This window comes from Nematolebias whitei, chromosome 3, assembly GCF_014905685.2.
Source record: "Nematolebias whitei isolate Nwh7 chromosome 3, NemWhi1, whole genome shotgun sequence".
Lineage (NCBI taxonomy): Eukaryota > Metazoa > Chordata > Actinopteri > Cyprinodontiformes > Rivulidae > Nematolebias > Nematolebias whitei.
The window spans coordinates 24,481,633-24,503,149 of record NC_056500.1 but is presented as its reverse complement, the minus strand read 5'-3'; the positions used below and the strand labels follow the sequence as shown (position 1 = coordinate 24,503,149).

Here is a 21,517-nt window from a genome sequence, read left to right as displayed (position 1 = left end):
TAAAAGGCTTCTGTTTTAAGTTCATTTTTAATTTAAGAAACTGTCAAGTATATCTATTAATACACTACTAATGCGCTTTTCACTTGTCGCTTGTGAACAGGTTGAGTTTAGATTGGTGAAAATGTACAAATTTGCACTGTTCAAGTGTTGTCATTGTGTTAGAGAGAGTAAATGTCAGTAGTATTTTAATTCCACAGCAGAGAAAGCTATGTAGTCTCTGTAAGTACAAATGTAGGTCTAGGGGTGAAAAATATCGGTATTGGTATCGGTTACCAGCCAAATAAGTGGTAACATATCGGCATATGTGATATTGGCCAAAAATCTAATATCGTGCATCCCTAAAATTATGTTCAGTGGTCCATGAGAAATTTCTACTTTTCGCCTTTAGCTGTGGGTGATGAAAAGCTAATTTATTAACAATGGTGGGAGAAGCGCTTTCAGGAATATAAATCGTGGGCAACTTCTAATAAAACTTATTGTTTATGACAGGCAGTTCATGCTTTACCTTCCATGCAGACGTCTTAACAGCTGTCCAGATGTTCTTTGATCCCAAGCGTTGGTCTTATTTTACCCATAAATACACAATTACCAGCTTTGTGAGGCAATAAACACCTTGTTAAAATAAAAATCTAGCATCTGGAAATGGTGGGGACAGAACGAATAAATATAAATCTGGAATAACTTACATATAACTGCCTAAAAAAAAAAAAAAAGACTACACGCCTGTGGAAATACGGTTGGTCGACATCATCTACGGCACAGAGGGGGGTGAAAATGCTGTTAGAGTAATAACCTTCATGAACTCACACAAATAAATGTTCCAGTCTGTGCTGACACGGTTAAAAATGAAGAGAAACGTAGCGGCGTGAAATTCTCTACAAGCTGTTAATATTTCATGACTAGCTGCTCTGACGCTGTCAGTGTCTGCCTAATTTGTATGGCAAGCAAGGAGAGGGGAAGGCAGGATCTAGAGAAGGGAAGTGTGTGTGTGTGTGTGTGTGTGTGTGTGGGGGGGGGGGGGGGGGGGTAGGACGTGTAGAAGATGTAAGATAAAGGTGGAAAATGTGGCACCAAAAAGACTTAGTATGTGCCAAGCTCGACAGTGAATGTTTTATTTCTTTTTTTTAAGTCAGTGTGGTACAAAGAACATTTGAAATGGCCCATTTAACAGCACTGTACTCCACTCCCAGCTGATGCCACCATTTGCATACCTCATACCAGACGAAGATGGATGGTGAAAATCAGTGTCACTGAGATGAGTGTTTTATCAAGGTTACACTATCCTCCAAACTCTTAAAACCTCTTTATCTCATGTCTGTTGTCAGAATATTAACTTATCAACACGATCTCTGTGCAGCCGTGACAGGAGTGATGGGAATTTATCAGCGAGATTAGAAGTGACAGGCTGGGCAGCTGGCTGTTAGAACAACTACTAATGGTAATTTTGACTATCAATTAATCTCCTGATTAGCCTAATAAACTGAATAATCATTTAGTGGTTAAATGTCAAAAGCATCACTGCTTCATTTGTTCAGTGTCTTTATTTTCTTATTTTATCCAACCAAAATAATACTCCACAAAAAACTATGAAACGAAAAGATTATTTTAAATGTGTGTTTCCGGGCAGAAACTCGTTTGAAGCTTCTTTCTCATTGGTCAGGACTTCACTGTCAGCAGAGAAGGCTGAGCTCGGTCCGAGTCTCTGCAGGAGGAGCTTGTTTAATGACTGACAGGGACATTAACCAATCAAAATGCTGATGTAGAGTGGGCGGGACCAAAACATGGAGCTCTGATCTATCAAGAAGGCCTTGACAAACATTTGTTGTTTTTGACCACGTGAAGATTTGCGATGCATTTAATTGCAACTTGTAAATCCTAAAACCCACAAGGATATTGTAGTTGCTCTAAAAATTAAGGTTAAAAATCAAGTTTAGGTTTACATTGATCATTTTGTGATTGTTATGTTTTAGTTCCATTACATGATATAACTTTACAAAAACTGTATGTTCTGTAGGTTACTGTTAAATTTCAGTGTGAATTATTAAAATTACATGTTGTACTTGAACACAAGAGGCTGTCTGAGCTGCAGGGACTTTTTCTATGTGTTCAGCTGGGTTGTCCCTGCAACATGCAAACTTTAAACTAAAAGGCTCAAACCAAGTTTCAAACCTGCAACCTTTTTGCTGTGACACAACAGTGCAAACCAACTACACCATTACCACAAGGGCTGAAACATCGTGGAGGCCACAGTGAGTTTGAGTATGGATCAGGGCCACAGGCCTGACGCTGATCCTTGCTCTCGCCATTTTCCAGCCTTTTGACATCTCCATTAAAGTGACTTTAACCAAGTGCACATCCTCTGATAACTCCCCCAGAGTAATGCTGCACCGCACAAAATGACAGACCATTTATAAAACAGGAAAAGGAGCTAACAACAGTAAGCATGAGCTATTTCTGGAAGAGGATGTCTGGAGATAAGAAAGAGCTGTCAAAATCTAACTGCTCCATAGTATAGGAGGATTTACACAAATCGCTCGATCTTGGAAGAAAAACCTGCTGTGACCCCTGATGATGCAGACAATCACACCCCTCACGTTAGGCTCCCCTCCACATTGTTGGTGTCAGCACTGGGAAAGCATCCAAAACCACAAGGCTTTTCTGCTACAGAGCATTTGTTTCCTTTCAGGGGGCACGAGGCCCCAACACCCTCCTGTTACATTTGTCTGTCCTGCCACATGGCATGACAGTTTATTTTAGGAAGGGCACGTTGGCACCTGAGACACAGCGCTGACAAAGCACGCCGTGTCACTTCAATGAGGCCAGTTGGTGCCGTGACAGCGCCTCTGGCCATGAAGTCCGACAAGATGGACAACACTGTGCTAAATATCTCAACGAGCAGGAAAACAGGCTGCTTCAGCTACTCACACAGTTTGGCTTCACAGGGGATGAAAACAAAAAATGAGTATTGGTGGATGTGTGTGTGTGTGTGTGTGTGGGGGGGGGGGGGTTCCATCTTTCTGTACATTAATAAAAGCCAAGCTGCAGTGAGAAGCTGTTTGAGTGAGGAGTGTTTTTCTGTGGTTTTCACTCAGTGAAAACTACAAATAGATCCTTCCTTGAAGAAATGCACATCGCCCAACACCCTGCACGCAAAAGATTTAAGCCAAGATCTTTCATGATCTGTTAATGCTCAACATATGTGCTGGAGATGACTCTCGGCTACTACTGCATCATATTTTAGCATGAGATCTGTAAAAATGGGCAAAGTCATAGCCACTTTTGTTTTGTTTCTTAGGGTCATTTGTCTGTGGAGGCCATTTTGAGTTGTGATAACTCCAGAAATGAATCCGTGGTAGATGAATTAAAATCCTAACAGAGGGCCAATTTCTTCCAGGGGCCTTCTGGGTGGAGTTTGCATGTTCTCTCCGTGCATGCGTGGGTTTTCTCCGGGTACTCCGGTTTCCTCCCACAGACCAAAAACATGCATGTTAGGCTGATTGGTAACTCTAAATTGTCCCTAGGTGTGAGTGAGAAAGTGAATGGTTGTTTGTCTCTGTGTGGCCCTGTGATGGACTTGCGACCTGTCCAGGGTGTACCCCGCCCCTCGCACAGTGATTGCTGGACATGGGCACCAGCGACCCCCGTGACCCAAAATGGAATAAGCGGGTAAAGATAATGGATGGATGGATGGATGGAGGGCCAATTTCTAACAAAGCACACTAAAAGGTTAACAACAAAATTTTAAACATAGTTCTTGCATGATCAATTAGCACTAACAGTTTAAGTCGGGGTCTGTTTCAGTTATAACAAAACCTAATTATAGCTCAGTATCAATAAAACTGACTGATTTATAGCCATTTTTTTGAGTAAGGGCTGTGGTGTCTATCCTGAATCAACTTAACTCCAAAAGTTAATCCGTTGTAATTATGCACAATAATAAAAAACACTAAAGAGTTATTTTCTAATTGCAGCTCACAGCCACAGCAGCTGTTTTACAAAGAGGAGGAAAGAAAAGTGACTATCTGCACTTATCTGGATACACTCTTTGAAGAAAGTGACCCTAGTTGGTTCAACGTGTACATTTCACACCTGCTACATTCATAGAAAAGTAAAGACACAAAGTGGATAAGCTGACAAACTGTGAGTGAGTCAGGAACTTTTAATGTTACAAACAAATACATGGTATAGTTGATGGTATTGAAAGTAGAACAAGGAAACATCTAAAAGAAATAGCGCTTTATTAGAGCTTTAATGTTTATATTCTTTAAATGTATACCCTGTATATATTTACTGTACATCCTGTGAGGCTGTTGTTGTGAGAGCTGGTGGAGGGATGAAGAGACGTGAGCAGCAGCAGATGCTACTCAGAGAAAACAGGACATTTAATGAGCAGTCACTGTGTAGTTTTAGGCAAGCAGATACAACTTAAACTGTGGTGCATGACCCCTGGGAGGAGGAGTGCAGTTAAAGGGGTGGTGCATGACCCATTTCGTCTCAACTCCAACTGATAAGCGAGAGCCCCACACATTATTTTCTCCGCCTCAAAGTAGAAAAAATTATTTGTGAGCTTGGCTCCAAGTTGGTTCTGTTTTATGTAAAAGTGCAGCTGACTCTTCGTTTCAGCACGTAGCTGCAGAGGCTGCAGAAGCTGCTCTCAAATGGCTTGAGTAAGGTGACCGCATGGTCCTAGTGCTTGACATGTTTGATTAACCTGCTGCCACACAAACCATTCAAAAGGAAAGGAACATCTTCAGTGGTAATTTCACCGGACAAAGTCAGGAGATGGGGTTTATTTTGGTTTGAGAAACAGTTTAAATGAGACAAGAAATCTTGTGATCTTGGGATGTTTTGGTCTCAGGTAGCACAAGACAAAAAGTCAAATTTTTTAACATAATGACAGTTTAAAAGAATAACTGAGTAGACAGGAGAGTATTTTTTATTTTATACAATTTCCTCAACTACATTTAAACTTGATTCAATTTATTTTAGTTACGCTGAGCAGGGGTGCTTGGGTGGGGAAAGAGACTATAAGTGTTTTATCCTCCCTAGAGGGGTGTGGCGCCGAAATATGAAAACCATTGGATCCCACAGGTCAGTTTCTTGGCAGTAAGAAAATTGAAATAGAAGCTTTGAGAAAATAAAGTACTGTATAAACACACTGATTCTCTCCCACCCCCCACCCCCCACCCACACACACCCGACTGATGAGTAGATGCATATCTTGTTCCTCATAGCACACCATGGATTACCAGAGTGCTCTGAAAACAGGCTCACACTTGTGCCGTGAGGTGCCGGAGCCGACTGCTCTGCTGCGTTAAATATCAGATGCAAATGAAAAGAGAAAATCTATCATGACTCTAATGTGGCCTGATGGGGTGGGGGTGGGGGGGGTGCTCCTCTGAGGAGTGGAGCTGAGTGAGGAGGGTGATGTATGGAGAAGCTGGATGAGAGGTGAAAAGCGTAGCAAGACGGACGGCAGGAGGGGCGAATAGCTAGGGGAAGGAGGGCATTGGGGATGGTGGGGGGTGGGGGTGGGGGGGATGTAGTTAGGCCATCCCTCCAGACTCCTGAGAGCCCAGGGCAAAAGTGGAATAAATGTTGATTAGTGTTGATTTTGTCCAACGAGCACCCGGCAACTGACAGTGGGACTAAGCTGCAGCGAAAGTGAACCATTAATCTTGGTCTGGTTTAAGCGGTGTATATTAATTTGTGTCATTTCCACTAGGTGGACAGACACGCCCCCCCCCCTTCTTCTCCTCTGCCTCCCAGCGTCTGAGAGCCTTGGTGGCGTGGTGGGGGTGGGGGGGGTGGGGGGTATGAACAGCGTGAGCCTGGAGGTGGCGTCTGCAAGTAGCAGCAGGGGAGGAGAGACGAGGAAATGAGATTCCAAACACTACACTACATTATAGAAAATGAACTCCTGGGGGGGGGGGACCACATGCACTAAACCACATCCATTAAATTGGAAACACGATAATAACAAAAGGCAAACGGCAGCCATCGAGTCAACTTTTCCAGCACGGAATTGAGATTTTCCAATGTTCCAATGTTCCAATGTTCCAATGTTCGGAAACACAATAAATGTATAAAACGTACGTCCCATTTAAAAAGAAAGGCTCATTAAAAAATGGATTACTCTTCTTGTGCATTTAATGTCAGCAATAATTACTGGTAAGATTCCTATAATTAAGCTCCTTAATGTGATTAACATGTATCAATTAGCAGGCTGACAATTTGCATAATGTACAATGTAAGCACATTGTTCAGTACTGTAATGGTATTAACTCTCCTCTTGCAGTGCTGCCACTGACTGACAAGTCTCTCATCGTGACTTTAACACAAAACCAAGGCCTGGAATATCCCCCACAGATTATGAGACGTAAGCAGTGAGGACCCAGGTTCACAAGTCAATGATCATCAACTCATTGACCTCATTAAAAAATAGGTGATATCTGAAACAACTTATAACCATTTATTTATCAAATATATTCAGTTGTTTAAACTTGATAGCAACAGTTAACTTATTTGGTTCATAAACTGAGGACATCCAGAGCCAACATGATGCTGTCACACATCTGGTTTAGTTTGGATGAAAATAATTAATCAGAACTCCTTACAAATTCATTAAAACTATATATATACTGATGATTCAGTGTTCTTTTCTTAGGTTTTATTAATGTAACATTATGTATTGCCTCAGGTGGAGGAGTTTAGATGTCTGAGCATCTTGTTCACGAATGATGGTGGAATGGAGCAGGAGATAGATAGACAGATCAGGGTCTTGTCCTCAGTAATGAGGGTGTTGCTTCAGTCTGTTGTGGTGATGAAAGAGATGAGTCAAAGCTCTTGATTTACTGGTCTGTCTATGTTCTGACCCTCACCTGTGGTCATGACGTTTGAATCCATGATAGAAAAAACAAGATCCTGGATGCAAGCAGCTGAAAATGAGCTTCCCATACAGGGCGGCCAGGCTCAGCTTTAGAGACAGGGTGTGGAGCTCCCTCATCCGGGAGGAGCTCGGAGCAGAGCCGCTGCTTCTCTGCATCAAAGGAGTCAGTTGAGGAGGTTCATCTGATTAGGATGCCTCCTGAATGTCTTCTGTTAGAGGTTTTCCGGGCACGACCCACTGTTAGTAAAGTGCTGTCATCATTGTATGGTCCTGTACAATGGCAAAATTAGTTCTCTACATTTAACCCATCACATGTGAGATACATCCAGGTGGAGCAGTGGGCAGCTATGTAGGCGCCTGGGGAGGAGGCTCCAGGGAAGATGCAGAATTCACTGGAGGGACGGTGTATTTTCTATGGCCTAGGAACACCTCAGGGTCCCCCAGGAGGAGCTGGACATGTTGCTGGGGAGAGGGAGGTCCGGGTTGCTGTCCTGGACCTGTTGCCTCTGAGACAGGCTGTTTGGTCCAAACAAGACATCTACACTCTAGTCTAGGCCTGTCACATAACAAATTTTGCTGGGCGATTAATTGTCTCTGAAATTATTGTGATAAATGATAATATTGTTTGCAATTTGACAATAATTAGTAATTATTGTCAAATTTAAGAAGAAATGTTGGTTAATTATTGTGCAGTACATTTTTGACCACCGGATGGCAGTATAAGACTGTTTGAACCGAAGGTTGGATAGTGAGGGAGCGTGTCTCTTTAAGAAAAATGGGAGAGAGGCCCCTTGACGTGACATGGGCTGTCTCTCGTTCCTGTTTTTTGGTTCACAAAATGGCGAACACTCGATGTGGTTTGAGCTCTTTTGCATAGCATTTTTCACATGAAGCTTTTAATAAAAAATCAGTAAACAAGCTTCTTTTTGCAGAGGAAAAACAACTTTTTACACCAAGGCACGGGTTTCAACCGTGAATTTTGGAGCTTTGGCAAGACGGAGGTTTTTTCTCTGAGGTCGGCCTGTTAGCTTAGCTTGTAGCTTAGCTTCTCAGCTTAGCTGCTTTTAACGATACAAAAACATGATTTTGGACGGTTAAAACAGATTTTAAAGAAAAACGAGAAAGGGAGGGGTCAGTGAAGAGCACTGGAGTTGAGCTTTTTGTATCCAGTGTCCAGTAGAAAGAGACAGAGATGAATAAACAATAAAGCCAATAAATGCAAATGAGGTTGATAATTTTCATTTATCATGCAATTAATTGATTTATTGTTTATCGCGACAGGCCTACTCTAGTTTCTGAATTTACACACTGAGCATCTTAAATCTAACTATGAAAGGCTTCACGTCATGGTAACAAAAATTGATAAAATAATCAATGAGAAAAGTTTTTCAGGTTTGTTTGAGACTCCAAGATGATCAGAATAGATCGAAGTGAAAGAGGAATAAAAGCAGCTCCTTAAAAAACACAATTCTTCATCACTTTGCTCTAAAAATATTATTTTTTTAACTTCATCATCTCAATATATAAAGGTATAGCATTCCTTGAATAAATGCATAGTTTCAAACTAAGAAAGAACAAAGTAGCTTCTTTAGTCAAACCCTGTAAATGACCTTGTGTGTGATCACATGCATTACCTGTAAGGATGACTCTTGCTACCACCATCTGTGTTATCTGTGGTGGCCATCCTAAATCAACTTGGGTCCAAAATGTCATTAGCTGTAGACGTACTTTCAATTATTACTTTTCTGGGAGTTTCATTAAAATACATTCAATGGTTCATAAGTTATTTTGCTAACAGACAGGGTTGACTTTACCAGGGAATGCCAATGTTTTTAACCAAAAATTGTGGTGAAATGAGGAGAGCTTGGAGTACCTTATGAGTGAACCTCAGCTACAACTAGATCAAACATTAGCTGAATATCTGTAATCTGCCATCTTGATCTGGGTTCAATTAAACTGTTATTAATGCCCATACAGTGATTACTATTGGAAAGTTTCATTAAAACCCATGAGATATTTTGCTATCTCACGCTATCAGTTAGCGCTCTGAGTATGAGTTGAGGGTGACTCTGAGCTACTAACCCACCTCATTTATCTCATTATGTGTATTAACCCTCGTATCGTCCTTTAACTTTATGACGATGAAGTTCCTGAGGAAAAATCCACCTTATTTAACTGCTGTCTTTGAGAGCTGTCTCAGCCTGAAATAAAAAATATCTAAATGACTTTACCATCCATCCATTATCTTTTACCCGCTTCTTCCATTTTGGGTCACGGGGGGTCGCTGGTGCCCATGTCCAACAGTCACTGTGCGAAAGGCGGGGGACACCCTGGACAGGTCGGAAGTCCATCACAGGGCCAGATAGAGGCAAACGAGACAAACATTCACTCTCTCACTCTCACCTAGGGACAATTTAGAGTTACCAATCAGTCTAACATACATGTTTTTGGTCTGTGGGAGGAAACTGGAGAAAACCCACGCATGCACGGAGAGAACATGCAAACTCCACCCAGAAAGGCCCCCGGACCGGGATTTGAACTGGCAACCTTCTCGCTGAGAGGCAGCAGCTCTACCAGTTGTGCCACCATGCTGCCCTAAATGACTTTATTTTATTTTAATTCTTTAATGGTCTTTAGTTAAAAAAAAAAAAAAACTAAAAAAAAAATACTCCACATTTCATTTTTAAAATGTTCATAAAATACAGTATTTTACGTCAATTTTTGAAAATGATGTATTTTCTCCTATTAGTATTCCCAAGATGATTTTTAGTCTTTTTTTAATTTTTATTATTAATTCCAGTCTGGAGTTTTGTGAAAACCCTCCAGGCCTCCGGACCCTTCAGAGTTGAAAATGAGGCCTTGTTTTGGGTCAAACTTGGTTGTTTCTTCTGTTCTTCGAACATGGAGGGGTTATTTTCTGAACAGTTTTTTATTTTTATTAATTCATTGTCATTTTCTTTATATATATTTTTTAAACTCTGTCCATGATAGAACGGCTAGTTTTTAAATTGTATTTTGCCTGTACTGACACGGATAAACCAGCAAGCTGCGGGTGTACAGTGCACCCGCTAATGACTTCCTGCATTCGGATAAACCTTCGGCGGTCAGCCGCTGTCAGCCGTGGAATGTCTGATCCTGCATCCTGCTTGCACATGGAACAACTTTTTAGTACTAAATATTACATTTCAAATTAGTTTTTGCTCTTTACATCCAAACTAAAATGATTTTCTCAGAAGAGATGAGAGGCGGGCAAACGGCGGGAAAATGGCAGGAAAATGGCGGGAAGATGGCCCTCTGGGGTAAATTGAACTGTGTCTCGGTAAATGTTTTTCAGACGCTCTCAAATAAATAAGCAGAGCGGGCCAATATGAAAATCAAAAGTTTAGATTAAAAACATTAAAAGAAAAAAACATTACTGAGAGGACTGCATGGTTTTATGATAAGATAAATAAGGGATTCAAATTTGTTTTTACAGTGTAATTTAATGTGATCATTCCCCCCCCCCCCCCCCCCCCCCCCCCCCCCCAAAAAAAAAACATGACTACGAGAGCATTTGAAAAAATTCTGACAACATTATTAAAAAACAACCAATTTTAAGCTTTGTGTTAGGGGAAAAAAAGTATTTATTGACCTCACCAAAATAAATTAAAAAATAATAAAAGCACAGGCAAAAATAAATTTGTGGCCGATTTTTCCCAAAAAGACGATACAAGGGATAACTGATGAAGTTACAGTCACTTTTGTTTTTTTTACGGTCAGTTGGCTGTAGCAGCCATCTTGAACGGGGTTGACTTCAAAGGTTAATCAGTTGTAGATATACTTTTACTGATTGCTTCCTGATAGCTTCTTTAAAATTCATCCCGTGACACAGGAGATATTTTGCTAACAGACACACTGCTGAACACAGCCACATTAAGGCGTTACGATGCCATGGAGGTTGCGTCACACCTCAGAGCGTTGTTTCTGAGCTCAGCTCTGCCTCAGGAACACAAAGAGACAGATGCCAAACATTTGAGCGCCGGGACAGATCAGCGCTGTGCAGGCTCCCACACACCTTTCAGAATCAGACCTCTGGCTCATTTCATCTCGTCAAACACTGCTCCACCGCCACCCCCCATAAACTCTCCATTTTCACCTTTCAAAAAACAACATTACATCACTTGGTGAGGCACCTTTGTAAAAGTTGGATCCCCCAGGCCTGAAACCGTACCCTGCACAAACACGCGCCGCGACAAGGCCGACCCTTTGTCGAGGTTGAACAAGAAGAAGAAATTAAACAGCGGAGCGTTTACCGAGCAGCTCGGTCAGGGAGGGGGTTTGTTTGACACCGTCGGAGATTTATGATGTTGACTAAGTGTTTCCAGAGGTCAAAGCTGCTCATTTTCCAAATCAGTTTGTCAAAGCGTTTGCTTATCTAAGGAGCCCTTTTCATCAATCATGACAGAAAGTGACAGTGAAGGCCCAGACAAAACAGTCCCAACGTGGAAATGTGTGTAACCAACACTGAGGGTTTATTTCACCTCTCCATGTGAGTCAGTTAGTGAGGGGTTATGGGTTCGAGGCCCAGCAGCAGTCAAGTCAAACAGCTGGATCCCAGAGAAGTGTTTATGACGCTCCGCCGCTATGCTAGCCTCGAGCTACAGCAGCAGTTTCACAGCATCATGGTGTCAGAACAGAACTTTTACATTTGTTTAAAAACAAACGAGCAGTCCATTTACGTCCAGTCTGAACAGTGAACGTTTGTCTGAACTGGATCTCAACAGAATGGAGTAAACCTGAGTGTTTTTGGTGCAAGATATTCAGGAGGGCAGCAGTTCCACAGCGCAGAAGAGCAGAGGGAGGGTTCGTTTTTGTTGTTTGTCTGAGGCAGAGCAGAGCGACGGGTCCTGGAGAGGACGGAGCAGTTTGAGCACACTTCAATTTATTTTTCACAAAATGCCTTTTAATAGAATTTCATGAGTATAAGTTAATTACTACCAAACAGTAAATTTATCATCATGCATGATATTCATATTTATAACAGTATTTTTAACGATTTTTATATTAAATGTTTTTTTTTAATTCAATGACAAGTACTGACAATAAACTTAAAGCAGGTTTATTTTACTATAGCATCTGCCAAAACTCCAGAGTTAACAAACTATTTATAATCGATTATAGTTCATTTATAACCCTAAAGTAACTGAACATTTTCTCTACCGCTCCGCTCGTTGTAAAGTAACTTTTAGAGTGTGACAAGTTGATGCCGGTCATTAATTAGCTGCTCATTAGCCTCTGCAGCGAGTCTGCAGTAGGTTGGATCTATTTCACCTGCTAATATGGAGCTCGTTGCAAACTTTTAAATCAAAACAACGTTACTTCAATAAAATTGAAGGGTGTTGCTGCTCTGGGAGACACGTGATGATTGTTAACCACCAGATAAAATGCTCAACCAGCTAGCATCTTGATTTAAAGAGCATAAATGTTTAGCTGTATTCTCCCCTCAGCTAACATGCACAACTTCAACACGGCTCAGAGCTACAGGTAGGAGAATATATATACCGGTATATAAAAAAAACCCACTTTAATTCTGGTTTAAACTGTAATTGTATGAAAGAAAAATATAGTATAATATAAATTATGTATGTATATAATAAATTTAAATGAAATATACCTTCAAACCTGTAACTGGCCCATGATGATACCAAGACTACCTGGACAGAACCAGGGTAAAGACAAACTGTAGCTGTCTGCCAAAGAACCCCCCCCCCCCCCCCCCCCCCCCACCCCCCCCCCCCCCCCCCCCCACACACACACACACACACACATTTACAAAGGTACAAGGAGATATGGTTTAAATAAAGTGTTCCTTCCTTCCTCTTTCCCCCGGTGTTGTGCCTGTTTACACTGCCTGTCGTTCTGTCGGCCGTCTCTCACGTCACTCCAGCAAAAACACACAGATCAGGTCACAAGTTCAGCCTCTGGATCAGCACTGGCACCGTGTCCTGCAGGTGCACTCAGCTGCTCCGGGGACGGCCAGCAAAGAAAAATATACGCAGGCCGAGAACAGGACGCAGCGTTACACACAGAGCCTCTGCAGCTAACGCTCCAGCTGCTTCAGCTGCAGCTTTAGCTCAGCACTGCAGCTGCTTTAGCTCAGCACACCTGAACACGCTTCAAGCTGCTTCAGCTCAGTTAATAAAAGAGATATTGTTTTCAGAAGGGCTGGATGATTGAATTTGATCATTAAGGCCCAATCAAAAGCCTACCAGGGTCTGGGAAAAGGTATTTTTTATTTATTTAATTGTTTGTTTATTGATTTGTTTTTTGATTGATTTATTTAGCATAGATCCCTGGCTCACCACGTTTTGTTTTATAAATGTAAAATGATTTCACCTTGTTAATTTAAGTAAAAGTAAAATGACATCAGGTCTCATGTACAGTTTATTTTACAGCTAACTTTATTTTTCAAAGAAACAGAGCCACCTGACAGAGCAACGAGTAGCGTGTTGTTGTTTTTTATTTACGGAATTATTTTATTTATTTTGTTGTTCTGTTTATTCCACAGTAGCTGTTAAACTTGGGGGGGAAACATTGCTGAAAATTAATTGCAATCTCGTTTGTGTGACATTGTTTTCCAAACGTCTTTTCCTGCAGATTTGTTGCACACAAAATATATTTTTTTGTCTTTTGCATTTATTTTTACGCAGCGCACTTTATTTTTATTAGCCTGGCCGACACTGACAAAAGATTTCAGTAACTTTCTGTTGCAGCGGTCTCGCTACGATTTAGATTCTGTTCATATCGGAGCAGAATTTTGAATAAAGCCGACATTCCCACGATAAACACGACAGCAAAACTAAGCATTGTGAAAAAGATATAACAGCAGCTGCAGGAATGTTTCTCCCTTCAACAAAAGGAAGCGTCTCCAACACGACAAGCCCAAGTTCTCCTGTGTGCAGCTCCATTAGCCGCCCTTCACATTAACAGGTTACCAGCTGAAGAGGAAGACGCAGCAGCGTGCAGGCAGGAAGCGCTCCAAGTTTCTTTGCCGAACCTTGGATGAACTCTGAAAAGCCGTAGGGAGTTAAACACTGTGCATATCTGTGTCACTCTCTTTACAGAACAACTTACCAAGACAACAGAAAGAGGAGCAGGCCAGCAGGCTTCAAAAAGCCCCCCCCCCCCCCGCCCACCCAGTCCTCCTGAGGCTGCAGCCAACCCAACAGAAAAAGGGCTCATGTTTCACTGGGTCACTTGCAGGAGTTTCAGCATGCTCAGATCATTTGTGACAAGCTTTCTCTCAGAATAGTTGTCGATAGTGTCTCGATCTGGTTTTGACGCCTGCTCTAGAACACGGGGGGCTAACGTCCTGCTCCAAGAGACACACGGACAACCTTAAAATAAACTATCCAAAGCTGCCTGGCTTCGGTTCTAAAGTGGACTCCAGCAGGTCAAATCATAAACACAGGGAAGTAGGGGTTGGGCGATATGGATCAAAATTAATATCTCGATATGTTTTCGATAAATCACGATACGATATATATCGCAATATTTTTTGCTTTCCATAAAGTAATAACAAAAATATATTTCTGAGTCAAAGCTTTGTCCTAGTTGTCACACAGGCACATTTATTAACAAACAGCTGTAACTGTACAAAATAAATGTCTAAAAAAAATAAACTCTTTACAAATATTAAATAATAATCTTCAGCTGCGCCGCCTTCACGACGTTAGTAAGCGTGTGTGAACTGCAGCTGCAGCTCCAACAGACTTCAGCCTCCTTCCCTGAAACAAACCACGGGTCAGAACTCATTTAGCCGTGCTGTGGCTTATGAGAGGAACACTGAGGTGGCGCAACATTAATAAAGTAGAGACTCATCATCTCGCTAAAGACTCTCAGTCTCAACTGTGGAACAAGACGGCTAAAGTTAGCTGTCTTGTTATGAACCATCATGCTCGGACCAGGAAGTTGACCAGGTGTCTTGTTCCACAGTTGAGACTGGAAACGTGTCTTTAGTGATATAAGCCACTGCTTTATTAATGTCACGCTACCTCTCACTGTTCCTCTCATAAGGCATAGCACGGCTAAATAAGTTTTGTACCGTGGTTTGTTGTTTGAAAAAGAACGACACAGATTTTCAAGTCTAATTATAACTCAACGTAGAAATATCGATATAGACGATATTGTCCCATCTTATATCGCGTATGAAATTATGCCGATGTTTTTAAAATATCGAGATATCGCCCAGCCCTACTACAAAGCCAGCGGAGGTGGGTTTGACGTGGGCAACTAAACAAAGTGCGATCCTTGAAGTCGGCACGACATCATCTGAAATTAAACGGCCATTTTCAATTGGGGGGAACTGTGTTGTGGACAGCTGTTAAACAAGTGAAGTACGATATTTAGTTTGTATCTCACAAATTTCTTGAAAAAAAATGCACGCATGTGAGGAAATGGATGCCCATAAACTGCCAGTGCACAGTGTGGCAGAAAGAGTGCATGTAAGACTTATTTCTAATAACTTACAGGTATATAGCTTTTAAATAAACGTTAATAATAAATATATTCAGAACCCTGATGGGATAATTGATAAAACACAAAAGACCATCAATTCACACTAATTTGAACGATATCGCCATCTAACTGGTGTAAAACCAGTTATTAAACAATTAAAGATTAAACAGCATGTCAAATATTTATAACAAATATATAACAGAGCAAAATTTAGTACGATTATACAAAATGCTTTGTCCGCTCACCTAGTGCTTTGGTTTTGTATGTTTTAGGTTACGTAGGTACATAGATAATCTTTATATTGTTAAAGTAACAAACCAGTGATAAAATGTGCCCAACATGTGCATGTGTGCGTGCTGCGCAGTGACCAATGCTTGCCTGCAGCAGCTCTCTGTGTTTCCCATCTCAGCCTTGCAGACAGAAAATGTAAACATTTTCTATCTGGATGTTTCTTCTTCTTAGACGTGCAATCATTTGCACAGCAGCTTTTCCCACAAACCAACATGTCAGCCTCCTTGCACTGTGTGCTCACCACACACTCGGACGCTCTGACATCGAGAGTACAGTTTTCCCAAGATAAAACGTCATTTTCCAGAATGAGCTGCTCAAATCGTGGCTGCACGGCTCACCGGTCGCCAACTAGCCTCTGCTGGCCCAGTGAGGTACAAGCTTTAGGCAGCCAGGTGAGTTCCTCTGAAACCCCTCGTGCTAAAATCCAACGTGAACAGCGGCCACCACAAAAGGTCAAGCGCATGTCGAACGACAACAAGAGCCTCCACCCTTTCTGTTCCATTTCACGCACTAATGAGTGTGAAAAAGCGAGACAGAGACGATGGCAGCTCAGTAGCGCATCAGCTTTGAGCTTCAAGTGAAAAGTCTGTAGAAATGTGACTCAAGCCTCCCGCGTTACTTTATTTTCCTCCAAGCAATTATTTAGCCGGCATGCTGCTTTAATAGAGAGAGAAGAAACATAATGGAGACAGATGTTCTCAGCAGACCTGACAGTTAACTCGCAAGAGGGAGACGTCGCTGAATGTGTGACAATTTCACTCCTACATAGCCGTGAGAATAAACTCCATCTATGTTGTGACAGGAAATGATGAAAAAAGATGGAGGTTCTGACTGCGAAACCATCCAAACGAGGAGGAAGAAGAAGCGCCGTGGCGCTGCCGAAGACAAACGGACCTACCTGTTTTCTCTTTGATTTCACACAGGACGTTGAAAAGAGCCGGCTTCATCCGGTGACAGTTCAGAGCGTGTTTCCTGGAAGAGACGAGAGGATCCGTGAGCAAAACAAAGCAGGAAAAGCAGCTTAAATAAGAACGCTGCACCTGTCTTGTTTTGAAATTCCAGGCTCAAATTTCCAGACTCCGTCACTGATTTACAGCCGTTTGGACATAAAGTACATTTTACTGTGCGTTCAGCAGCCTGTACGCAAAGAGGGGTCGCAGGAACGGACCGAGACAAAATGTGTTCTGATTTAGAAAAGAGCTTTGACTTGTAGCTCACCAACACATTTAACACATAATATCTGCAAATGTAGAATAGCTGAACATATTTCCACTTGTTTCTTTGTATTTTCCTTATATATATATATATATATATTTAAGCAGCACTAAAAAAAAATTAAATTCACTCTGCTTTCTGTGATTTTTTTATTCTTGTCTGAGTTTTAACGACTAAAAATGAACTTCATTCTGGAAACAGAAACTCCATTTGTTTCATGTTTTTTTTTTTAAGACCAGGAGAATCCTAATAGCCAAATTGAGACTTTTTCAGTGTGAGCACCTGCTGCTGTCATTTCTGATGAAATCAAAATGTTGCAAATATTGACCCAATAATACACAGGACCTGCAGCTTTAACTACTTTGGCTGTTAAGGGGTTTAAAATTACACACTTTCTAAAATACATTATTACACTTTTATGTAAGTTTAATTGGAGTATGACAGATTAATCTTGTAATTATGATTGAGTTATTTTCAGAACCTGGACGTGTTCATAAATTACTGTTTATAAACCGCTACACTTTTATTATATCCAATTAATTAGTTACTTTTTCAATTTTTCCTTAAACACTGAACTTTTTTTTTTTTTTTTTTTTTTTTTTTGCAGCTGGACATGTTTTTGTGACTCCTCTTTGGAGCTTCCTGAGCTCAACCCAGGAGCTGCAGAACTTTTTAACCTTTAAGAAACTCTGAAGAGAGTTGCTGTGTTCATTCAAGCTCAACTCACATGCACATGAGGCTCCCTTTTCTCCCTCCTGAGGGTCTTTGCTGCAGTTTTATACCTTGAAACGCTCCAATTTTCTGTTTGAATTGAGGAAACTGTCCAAACTGAATTAAAGTCCAGTCTTTGCTGCTTCTAAAAATTGTTCTGGATGACTGAAAATCGACACAATTAATTCTTATTATCTGAATAAGTTAATCTGATTTATTATTATTTATTCATGTGCTTGCACATGTTTGTTGTTGCATTTCTGTTTATAATAATGCAAATTGTTTAGATTTGGTACGGGACCCATTTCAGTAGAAATAACAGGATGTTGTGCAGCTTTTCTGGTTTTCGTCACGACAGTCAGAGAAGAGCTGAAAGAAACTGGACTGGATGTTCACACCGAGTTTAATTTGTCCTGTTCATCTGTAACATTAATCCTTTTTCAGTTTGAACGATTAACCAGAAAATAAACACCCTAACAACAGCTAAAGAGGGAACTTTTTTATTTATTATTTTTTTATTTGGAACTACTGTTATCTTTTACTATTTAGTTTTATGTTAAAGAACAGGTTTATGTTTTAAATTCTACATTTCGTTTTTCTAATATGAGTCTGTCATGTTATATAGAAAAATAAACAACTGAATTTTGAAGAATTTCCTGAAATGTATTTTCCCACTGACAGCTTCTATAAAACTAAAATATGACCATAATATCTTGCCTTTTCTTGTGGGTGTACTTTGGTGAATTTTCATTGAAAACAACAGAAACAAACAATTACCAGTAATTCTTATTTAAATGTCCACAAATCAGCAGTGGACATAATGACAGCTATTTTCATCTTTTAGTGTGTTTAATATTAGCATTAATCTTAGATTACCTTATAATATAAAGGTTGCTGTTGAATACCCTGCTTAATTCTGCTACTTTTAAAACTTTTGTTTTGCGTTGCTTTTTACAAAATAAAACGTGTAAAAGTGTCAAATCAAACGGGAGAGTTTCGAGGACTTTTAAAGCCTCGCTTTAGGATCTCTGCTCTGAAGCAAACTAAAGCGTAAAACTCATTTTTTTTAATTTAGATATTCGGTTTGCAACACGTCAACAATAAACATACAGGCCATATTTTATGTTAAGTCGCTCGGAAAGTGCAGTTTTAATCCAAACTAAGAGATTTAAGCCACTAAACGCTATGGTCGCTCCGTCGGCTTCTCTTTGAAGTGCTTTGATGTGCCGCCGCCGCGCGCGCCGCAGCTCCTACCTGGCCTGGGCTTCGTCCAGACTCTGGTCCGTGATGGTCATGATTTGCTGTAAAATGTCTCCGATGTCCTGCTTCCTGCCGTCGCCGTCGGCTCCTCCGCCGCCGTCCTGCATGTGCGGCGGCAGGCCGGGGTGCCCCGCCATGCCCAGCCCGGTGTGAGGGTGCATCAGCCTCGGCTGCTCGTCCATGTCTGCTGCCGCCCTCTAGCTGCTGCTGTGCGCCTCGAAACGCATCAATAAGAGGAGCGGAGGAGATCCAGAGGTCTGCGCGACTTGTTCCTGCGCAGGAGCGTCCGGGAGCGGAACAACAAGAAGCTGCTTCCAGAGACCTCAGCTCAGCTGGTCCGAGCTGAACGTGATCGGGACCGGGCTGCGGGTTCAAAACCTGACAGACAGCCGCAACCACTGGCAGCGCGCGCACCGATCCAGAACCCGTCTCTCTTCCAGAATGCGAAAGCAAAAAGTGCGCGGAAGAGCTGAAAGGCGAGGATTCACCTCAGTCCCTCCATCCTCCGGCTGCTCGTCAGGTCCAGAGCGGAGCTGCCCGGAGAGGCGGAGGTAGAGGCGAGAGGAGCGCGAGACGCAGACTCCGCCCGCGCGACGTGATTGGAAACGCGCTGAGTTTAGCCCCTCCTACTGGAGAGGGCCTGGGCTGCCTGGTGGTGACCTCAGCACAGGCCCCCACGGTCCCCACCAAAAAACACCGAGCCCACAACCGCTGGATTCTCCACATCTGTTGGCATAATAAACAAGCCATGTAACCCCCCCGGACAGGTTTGAATAGTGAAAGTTTGTGGTTTTGGAGACGAGTGTTTAGTGACTGGAGAGTGAAGGGGGCAATTTATCCACCACCAGGAGCAGTGGAGTAGCCAGAGGGTGGCCAATGGTGGCCTTGGTCACCATAGATTAACCTTCAGCCACCCCAAGGACCACCCCAATCATATATAGTTTCCAAAAATGGTAGGAGTGTCTTGTTTATACCTATGCATTCTGGTCACGCTTGATTATTTTAAATAAAGAATGCATGCGGCATAGATTGTTTATTGAAGCTATTACAATATTTAAATTTAAATTGTTTATTTACACAGAAGGCGGTATTGAGAGTGACACGTGGCAGAGAGCGGAGATCATGACGTGCTGTGCTCTTTTAGAACGTTTAGAGTTTAGAAACATTGTTTAGAACATTTCAAGAGTGTGGGAAGAGTTTATAAAGTGTTAATATATATTGTACATAAATACTAAAATCAAAATAACATCCTTACTTTGCAGTTTTTCTCTTATTGTGGGCGTGTCCAGAATGTAAACTCTGCAATGAACAAGAGACTACTGTATTGTTAATATCCATCATCAAAAGGCAGCCATAATGTGTGTGCACATTATTTTGAAGATTTGACCAAAAGGCTAAAACGCCGCCATTTTTTAAGGTAAGATGATTTTATTTTAAAAATCTATCCTGAAAAGCAGTGAGTTATCTGCATTCATTCAACCTTTATTTATACAGGTTAGTTCCCATTGAGCCTCGAGGACTCCTTTACAAGAGTGAGTTAGTGTTAGAGTGAGTGAGTTATTTTCATACCTTCAGGAAAGGCGGCGTCTATTTATTCTATGTTTTGTCTCGTATTAAGTTTTGTTTTTGAACTTAATCTTTGTTGGTTGGCTCAACAGTGAAGCACGAGCTTTACTGAGCCACATGCAATGGTAGAGATATTATTTGGTTTTCTACCACCTGCTGTTAAGTAATTTCAATGCTTGCATTAGTGATGGGAATGCAACCAGAGGGGGAAAGGACATGTGAGGGAGCTCCAGAGTTTCTGCACTCCAACAGTCTTCATCGGTGATATTTTACTAACTAATCCAAGTTGATTTTGATATTGCAGCTTCGTTGTTTTGACCAATGCATCACTGAATGTTCTCTTGCTGATAGAGAGCCTACACCTGGTAGGGAGTACAAGATATAAATGAACACTCTTTTCACCTCTTCTACATTCTTTGCTAACTCCTCCTTCAGGACCACCCCTACTCTGTTTTTCTTTCTATCCACACCATGGTAAAACAGTTTGAACCCTGATCCAATACTGTGAGCCTTGCTGCCCTTCCACTTGGTCTCTTGGACGCATAAAACATCTACCTTCCTTCTCTGCATCATGTCAGCCAGCTCTCTATCTTTGCCTGTCATTGTCCCCACATTTAGATTTGCAACCCTCAGTCCTACATTCTTGACTTTCCTCTTCTCCCTCTGTCTCCCGACACGTTTCCCTCCTCGTGGTTTTTGACTAACAGTAGCACAATTTCTGCCGGCACCTTGTTTGTCAACATCACCGGTGGCGGTCGTTGTTAACTCGGGCCTCGACTGATCTGATATGGTGTTGCTCAGATGAACTTGTATATTAGTTATGGCAAAAGTGTTTTACGTCGGAACCACTTCTTGACGCAACCCTCACCATTTACCCAGGCTTGGGACCAGTACAAGCGATACACTGGTTTGTGCTCCCTAGTAACTGTTTTCTTTTTTTGCAAAACTGAAACTAGAAGCTAAAATTAACAAGAATATAGCTTAAAACTAACATTAGCAAGACAGCACATAAAAAGAGCATCAAATGTAAATTTAAAAAAAAGAGCAAGTGTGCTGAGGTGCATTTTAGGAAGAAATAAACTGTTGAAA

The 21,517-nt window shown here is 41.5% G+C and overlaps 1 protein-coding gene across 3 annotated transcripts in view; it reads right to left on the bottom strand.

Annotated features, from left to right (window-relative positions):
• Nucleotides 1–19,391, bottom strand: part of LOC119430680 (pre-B-cell leukemia transcription factor 1) — a 99,568-nt gene extending 80,177 nt beyond the window's left edge. For all 3 annotated transcript variants that reach the window (XM_037698138.1, XM_037698139.1, XM_037698141.1), the window contains exons 1-2: nucleotides 18,857–19,391; nucleotides 16,575–16,648 (exon numbers count right to left, since the gene is read on the bottom strand). In XM_037698138.1, coding sequence (XP_037554066.1) covers nucleotides 16,575–16,648; nucleotides 18,857–19,044 — 262 coding nt within the window. In that variant the 5' untranslated portion in view covers nucleotides 19,045–19,391. The remainder of the gene's footprint in view (nucleotides 1–16,574; nucleotides 16,649–18,856) is intronic.
• Between the last annotated feature and the right edge of the window lie 2,126 nt (nucleotides 19,392–21,517).